This window comes from Poecilia formosa, unplaced genomic scaffold, assembly GCF_000485575.1.
Source record: "Poecilia formosa unplaced genomic scaffold, Poecilia_formosa-5.1.2 Scaffold139, whole genome shotgun sequence".
Classification (NCBI taxonomy): domain Eukaryota; kingdom Metazoa; phylum Chordata; class Actinopteri; order Cyprinodontiformes; family Poeciliidae; genus Poecilia; species Poecilia formosa.
In genome coordinates, this window is record NW_006800078.1 from 662,973 (window position 1) to 671,359 (window position 8,387).

Genomic DNA, 8,387 nt, shown 5'->3' on the forward strand with positions numbered 1-8,387 from the left:
AGTTGGAAAAAAACATGAGCAAATAATAATAATAATAATAATAATAATAATAATAATAATAATAATAATAATAATAATAATAATAATAATAATGCAAACATAGAGCAAAACAGAACAAAAAATACCCTCCCCCCTCCAAAAAAACGAACAAACAAAAAAACAACAAAACGATAGAGATCTATGGATTTGTATGGCTATTTATGGTTGGTCAGTCATTGCGTTTATTAAAAAAACAATAATGATATTAATTATAAATCTTAAATCTAACTTTTTTTTTTTCTTTTTAGAACACAGATCGTGTCCAAATTTAATCCAAATAAGAACTTTCAAAGTCAGGGTCACTTTCAAAGTCTTTTCACTCTCACTTCTTCCCAGTCACATTGAAGCATCAGAGGATGTCCTTCCATCTTTAATTTTTCAACAAAATTGCTCCAGTTTGGCCAGGCAGTCCGATTTGCTTCTAGAGGCGCTAATGAAAGTGTTGACAAAACGTACAACTTAATTTGCGTTTAATCATACATATATAAAAAATCTGTGTATATATATATATATTAAAAGAAAAAAACACCAAAAGAGGAGCGCAAAAAAGAAGATGTCCTTCCATTTTCTCCTCCTTTTGATTGTCCCCTCTCCATCCTCCTCTGCGCACCCCCCGCCCCTTCCCTTCACCCGCCTCCCCAGTCCATCTCCCGCATCAAGTCGCGCGGGATGTGCAGTCTAAGTCTAATCCGTTCCCTCGGCGCCTTGTTATACCTTTTGTCAGCAACGATCCCTTCCTCCTGGTATTACCATTAATTCAGCGCTCAAAATGTGCCGGCTCGTACATATACATCACTTACTAATTTTACTTGCATGTGCACATTTCGGCCCGTGCCGCTGCCTCCGCCTCTTCTAGGACCCCGATGTGGAGAGTGGCTTCTAATGAGACGGTCATAGTCTGCCTTATGGAAAAAAAATAAATAAATAAATAAAAAATATCCCCTTGTTAAAAAAAAGAGAGAGAAATGGAAAGCATCATTCTCGCGTAACTAATTATACACGTAGATCGATTTAGATGCCTAAAGGGGCGACAAGCAATAACAATGAGAGAAACCCTTAATGATATCCATTCAACTGGATTTGACGCCCCTCAAATAAGTCTTCTAAACACATCATATCTGGTATCCCTGTCTTGATGTCCTGGCTCTGAAGTAGCGTTAAGTTACAGTCAGGGCAGATTCTTTGAGCGCTTTCTTGAAAGTCGGAAATGTTGTTTTCCTCTCCGACTTATTCATGCTGTTTTAGTCCTGGTCCAATAATGCAGAGGTTTATGCTTACACAAACGGGGAGAGTTGGTTTTTGTTTTTGGTTTCATCTGGTCAGAGGCACCTCTTCCCTCTGGTCTAGTGTAACAGATGAAGATTTACTGAGCACCGAAGGCGTAAAAGTGACAAAAGAGTCTGTCCTGCTCGTTGGGGAGCAGGTAAAGTCCGAACCGGATGGCCTGCTAGCAATCCCGTTGGACTGACTAGTGTGACAGGCCAGGCAGGAACAGGGACTCCCACCCGGGCCGAGGCCATGGGCCGGGCCTGACGAGTACACGGAAGGGTGCCTAAAGGCGCACAGGAGCTCTGGCCTCTGGTAGGGGTGAGACAACACCCGGAAGCTGTCCAGAGAGCGCAGCGGAGTCGAAAAAGGTGTGGCACCAGGGGCCGGGGCGCCACCGACGCCGACACTCAGGGGAGAATAGTAGGGCAACGGCAGGTGGGACGGGAAGGGGTAGGGCAGGTTCCCAGTGGCCGCGGCGTGGCTCATCATGTAGGTGTAGAAGGCCGGGTCGGCGGGGTGAGGCCACGTCATGGCCAAGCGCTGGCGTTTGTCTTTCATTCTGCGGTTCTGGAACCACACCTGGAACAGAGTCGCATTGGGTCAAAGATTAACCACGGCCCTCCCACTGACCAACAACAACAAAAGCTAAACCCTCCAGAACTTCCGCTTTTACGCTAACAGGCCCAACTTCTAATTTTGTGTTTTCTTTCAACAGATTTCACATCTACCGAATCAAAGTAGCTGTGTTTCTTAAAGGAAATATGATAAAATGACAGAAAGTGACTTTTTTAAATTTTCTATTTATTTATGTATTTTTGCTAATTCACATTGTATTAGCGTAGAGTACGTCTCTTTTGTGCATCTGGAGCATGGTTGCCTTCTCACCAATTTAAGCCAAAAACAATATTGTCACCAAATATAACAATCTTACTTTAATTGTGGTTTCAGGTAGATTTAGAGCAGCTGCCAGCTCGCATCTTCTCGGCCTGGACACGTAGTTTTCCCGATAGAACTCCTTCTCCAGTCGGGCGATTTGCTCCCGGGTGAACGCCGTTCGGTACCGGCGGATCTGGTCCGCTCCGTAGGACAGAGAACCCTGACCAGGGATTGTCTTACCCTGGTCGGCGCCGGTCTCGCCCGGAGAATGACCCGGAGATTCTCCGTTTCGACCTGAATCAACATGCAGAATGATGCATCAAGTTCAGCGAGGAAGAACAAACGCTCACTGACTGCAAAGGATGAGCACAGCCATATTTGAGAGGACTTCTCCTCCACTCTTAACGGGCCTTCCTGACATGCAGCTAAAGTCTTTATTTAGTGGGATGTTCTCCTCTTTCACGGTTTACACAAACAATGAATAAATACGAACATGTAAAGAAGACGTTACACGTACAGATAAATATGTGTAACATTTCTGCAGGCCTATTTCACACTCACGATTCTCGGTTTTTGCATCTTGCATGAACCCACAAAAAAAAGGAATAAAAAGATTCAGATGTTCTTTCGTTCACACATTTTTTTCGTGTGGTTTTTTTTTTGGCGGCTACTTAAAATTCTATTTTCTGCCTCATGCAGTTCAATTAGGCACACGGGCACATTCGCTGCCAAAGTCAGTGATGAGAATGTCTGATTACACTGTGGGTGTCACCGCAGCGTTTTTAGCCACTTGACAGAACAGCTGCATGCACCGACAGCAGTTGGTACTTGATTTCCTCCGGCTCCACTAAGCCGAAACATTCAGGATTTCATTAAAGCAGTGTTCAACAATGCCCTGGTAACTTATGCACGGATTTCTTCGTATGACATTTACAGGATGCAAAATTCAGCGTTTTGGTTTGCATGTAAACACAGAGTCCAAAAATAAAAAAACAAATGTCGCACTACCTTTAGACGTTGGGTAGTCCATGCTCTCAGGGGTACAACTCACATCAATTTCCTCGTAGAAGTCCGACTCGTTGTCCGAACTGCTGCCATCTTTGTGATGCCGTACCCCGGAGGAAGATACGGTGACCGACCTGGTGTCGGCGCACATGCTCCTCCGTGAGCTCTCCTCCGACGCAAGCTCCGCGGTCCTCTCCCGCGAGTACGGCGCAGCGCCAGGGCTCAGGCAGCTCCTGTGGCCCGGCTTCCCCTGCGGCTCTCGAGCTGGGATCCCAGTGACTCCCTCCGCCGATCTCACCATCACCACCTCCTCTCTGCCGTCCATCACCCGTCGCTGTTCTGAAAAGCGTCGACTTCGCGGGAGAGCGCGAGCGGCCAGAAATGTGAGCCGGAGGTTCTCAGCTTGGAGTCGTCGGAGGTGGGAGGGGTGGGGTTGGAAAGCGTTTTTGGAAAGGCTGCTGGGAAAGAGGGGACGCAATCCGGTGTGACCCTCAGAGAAGAGCGCGGCAGAGTGTGGAGACGGAGTTCTGGGAGGGATCACCATTTACCCTCTCTCTCTCTTTCTCTCTCCCCTTCTACAGAGCTGTCATTCCTAACAGGCCAGTCTTCAGGATGGTCCCCCCTGATGACGCCACGGATTGATTAGAAATCTGGGTAAACAGAAGGAAGAGAAGGTGGTGGCGCTGTGGTTGGGGAGGTGGGGGAAAAAGGGAGGGGGGTGGAGAGTGTGTGTCAGTTTCTGTATTTCAAATCGATCATTTGTGTATATTGATTCATTTGGTTACCTCAAAAATAGTAACAGTTGTAACAACTCATATCAGCATGAATGATTCCAAAACAAAACTAGAAGTGAAAATGCTGAGAATTTTTTTTCTTTAACATATATGTTTTTTATTTTTAATTCGTTAGAAAATTCAGAATGAATAATATTCAATTCTTAGAGCAATAACTATACCTCCTGGTAAATTGGTATTAACGAAAAGTAATATCTATGAATTATGTGCGTTCAGAATCAGAATCGAACCCAGGATACTTTATTGATCCCCTGGGCGACATTATAATGTTGTAGCAGTATCCATTGCGAAAGCATGAAAAGAATAGGATACAAAAATAAAAAGAGACCAACATTAACATAAATGATAAAAAATATACGTACACATATGTGAATTATGCAGAAATAATTTAAAACGCATATAAGTGACGTCAAACAGTTGGGGAGGAGCTGCAGGGTCAAGTTGCCAAAGGTAGAAATGAGTTTCTGCGGCGCTCTGTGCGACATTTTGATTTAATCCAGAACTTGACCAGTGAGTCGTGGAGTGGGTGAGAGACATTGTCCAAAATGGCATGCAGCTTCGGCAGCGTCCTTCTCTGTGCTGCCCCTTTATTTGCCCCTTCCTCCACTTCTCCTCCCCCCTCACTCCTCCCGTCCTTTCCTCGTCTTAAGTGGAGTCAAGTAAAGTCCTTAAAGGTCAAGTCGTCGGTCAGAGTTTAGATAAGAGACCATCCGAGGAAAGCTCTAAAACCAACAGATCCTTGACTAAACTATGATCTCACGTATAAACAACCTATATGGGCCCTTGGGTACATTGCGGTTGTCACACTTTTGCAATTAATTTCAGCCTTAAATTGAGTAAGTTTAAGATTTTCTGATCACTCGCTCACATCTGACAGTAGCCAGAGGAAATTCGTGTTTTTGCTTCATAAATACACAATATAAAAAAGTCAGCAAACAAACAAATGTTCTATATCTACACACATATATATTTATAGGGGACTTTTTAACCAGTGGCGCCACCAAGGGGGTTAAGTGGGCGCGGTGGCCTCCTCTGTCGCATCCAGTCCGATCCAGATTCCCAGCACTGTTCGTACAGCACCAGAACGAAGTGCTGCAGAGAGGAGAGGAGTAAGTGGAAAATACCCAAAAATGTAAAATACAATGAAATTATGAATTTTCCAGATATAATATTTATACTAATGAATTTAAGAGAAGGGAGGACGAGTTTTTATGAATTACTTACTTAGTTTGTTTGTGGCACTGTGGTTCATTGCTGTCATTCATAATCCTCTATTTTGATTGTCTGACTCCTCAGTCAAATGTCACCAGAATCATGCATTTAGGCAAAACAGCTTGGAGACTAACAGTATATTAAAGCCATGGGTCCTGATTATCTGTTCACCCTGTCCAAACATCACATCTTTGATGAATGATTTACTAATATATTATTAGTATAGATGTATGACAATATATAGGACATCTTTTCTCTCTCTCTCTCTCTCTCTCTCTCTCTCTCTCTCTCTCTCTCTCCTTCTTTCTTCCTCGCTTTCTTGCTTTCTTTTCTCCATATTTGAATCAAAATTAAAGTGTCTACGCTTTAAAATTAAAATTAAAAATTGTGGACACTCCAAAAATATATATATGATAAACTTATTCATGTATATTGGTGATTGAAAACAAATATTTAAAAAAGAGTTGTTCTTTTTTAAATGCCAAAGAAAGATAAAGAAAAAAAAATATGCTACCTGTTGTTTTGGTCTCTCATCCAAAGCTTATTGGTTCCCCCAATTTGTCCACCCTTTACATAATTCTCTGGAAAAACTCCTGTTCTTCACATGTAAATGTAATCAAAATTTACCTCCAACAGTAATGAAAGATTTCATCTCTCTTTCAAGAAGAGAGATCTTTCTGAATGGAAGAATGGATCTTTTCAAAACTCGGACATGACGTCTGAACGCCAATCAAAACTTGTGAGAGGATCGGCATTTCTTTTTTGTCAGTAATAGCATGTCATACCAGGAGAGAACTCAAGGACACAACCTGACGCTTTACTTAGATAACATGTTTTCTCTGCATTACCAGCTTCTGGCCAGTCTCGTAGTTCAAGGTGTTTTTTAAAAAACTTATCTTTACAGTGATTAGTGAGGAAAAAATACTTAGTGACTAAAAAAAAATTAAGAAGATAATTTGTTGGAAGATAATGTTTTGGAAAAGTGATGAAAGTTTTGATGCATTGCACGTCATTTGGGTGTTTTCAGACCACGTGAACGTTTATTCAGCATAGCTTCACGATGTTACAGCTTTTCATCAAATATTAAAAAGCAACAGTTCGAAATGTGCAATCTGCTTTTTTTTATTAACATCTTCCTGTGATACAATCATCTCCTTTTCTCTTTAAATAGAAATCAAACGGCAGCACAGGCCTCGTTTGTTTACACGAATTTCAAACATTTTCTTTCCTTTGCAAAACTCCAAGCAGTTAAATGTATGACATGTTATATCAAACTATAAAAATCAAGGCGAACCGCAGCGCTTCTGCACGAACACAATAACACGCTGAACTAAGCTCGGTGCCTATGGATTCAGACTGCTTTACGTGTGTTTCTGAATCAACTTGCAGAGAGAAACAGAGAGAGAGAGAGAGAGAGAGAGAGAGAGAGAAGTAGAGACTTTGGATGGAAGTGATGCACTTCAAAGTCAGACACCAGAGAGCTGCTGCCATGTTGGTTTCTCTCACGCACACGCGAGAGATGGGGAGGGGGAGAAGGGGGTGAGCAAACGGTGGCGCTCCTGCAGCCTCCGCTGTCCTTGTGCGCCCTCGCCTGTCCAAAAGAGGAAAAGCGAGTGGCTGTAGTGGCATCCCTCCCCCCCTCCCCCCGTCCACCAGCCCCGGAGGCTGAGAAGTAAGGGAAATTCCTTTGGCTTTTCTCCCCCAAACTCCTTCATCTGGTCTGCAAAGGGGAGGAAAAACAAATACTTCTTTTTGTACCATGCTCACTTTGTGTGCTAGTGGTTTTAAATGTGCAGAAGTGAACCTAAAGTCATTTTTTTCCGCGCACGTGTCATTTGTCATTTACTGAAAATAAGTTTATACGGTGGAATGGGGCCACAGCCATGTGAAAGTGTTACCGTGTGATTGGTTAGAGTTGTAAGTCAACCACCAACTTAAGCAGGAAAATGCACTCGAACACTAAAAGAAATTGTCAGCCGAACCAAAAAACATCTCCTAAAATCAGAAAGGAATTTGTTTCATTTCCGTCTTTCACCCGCAGAAGTAAAACCTTATCAGGCTGCTCTTTACTTAGTCTAACACTTTTGACCAACAGAACACACAGTATGGTTTTTGTTTTTTTGTTGTTGTTTTTTTCCCTGAAGATGAACATCTTGCGTAAAGCTCTTCGTTGCAAACACATAGGGAAGGAGGATGCTTGTCAAAATCTCATCCGGGGGAAGCATGGGGCAGATTATTTTGAATATTGAGAATTCCCCCGTCACCTCCCTCTCTCCCGTATATGGGGGGCGGAGTTGTTATACTTTTGCTCTTACATTCATAAATGTGGGAATACATGCGCAGTGTTTGTGCACTCCAAAGGTGGCAACGATCCATCCGGTTACTGAGTTATGGAATGGGTCGTGGCCGGGGCAGATGGGATCTTGTGATCGTGCGGAGATAACGCCTGGAAGCCTTTTGCGCAACAAATGGATGACCTTGCGCGTTTACAGTAGTGCCAATTATATTGTGTGTGTTTAAGATAGTGAAGGACATCGGACGGGTTTACTCGCTTGTGCATCATGTTAACCCCAAGAAAGGAACGGCAAAAGAAAGAAAGAAAGAAAGAAAGAAAGAAAGAAAGAAAAAAAAACAGGGACCGCAGACATACCTTTAAACCAAGCGGCAGGTCGGGTTGCTCGGGTTGTTTTGCAGGGTGGTGAAGGTGAGGAGGGGGCAGAGGGGGGATCAAAGAAATGGGGGAGCTCAGAGCGGCAGACGCTGCATTATGCGCACCCCCCCAGTTTTATTAGCCAGCCCAACTTGAACTTGACCATGGAGCCTGCGCAGTGCTGGTGTAATCCAATCCAGCACACCAAACCAAACAGAATGGCTCTCACGGAGCAGAAAAATATTTCAATGTGTGACAGGACTGGATCTTCAGTTCATTTCAGGTGGATTTCTTCTCTAATATGAACAGCCTGTATAAGGGGGGGGGGAGAAAAAGGAATGCCTCCTCAGTGGCCCCTCCCGTCTCAATTTCTTCAACTTGGCCTTGAAACGGGATGACGCAGCAAACGAGAGTAACTCATTGACCTTGGAGCGAAACCATTCCCGATGACTAAACAGCCGGAAATCAATGCGCTTTAAGAACGTCTTTTATCAGATCCGTTCCACAAACACAAGTCTCAGAAATTAGGCCCGTGTTACACC

At 43.5% G+C, this 8,387-nt stretch overlaps 1 protein-coding gene across 1 annotated transcript; it reads right to left on the reverse strand.

Annotated features, from left to right (window-relative positions):
• Positions 1–682: 682 nt before the first annotated feature.
• Positions 683–4,024, reverse strand: LOC103145303 (homeobox protein XHOX-3). The gene is made up of 3 exons (XM_007562678.2): positions 3,193–4,024; positions 2,240–2,478; positions 683–1,887 (listed from the first exon to the last, which is right to left on the reverse strand). Exons 1-3 carry the CDS (start codon positions 3,731–3,733, stop codon positions 1,351–1,353), a joined length of 1,317 nt encoding a protein of 438 aa, XP_007562740.1. The 5' UTR covers positions 3,734–4,024; the 3' UTR covers positions 683–1,350.
• Between the last annotated feature and the right edge of the window lie 4,363 nt (positions 4,025–8,387).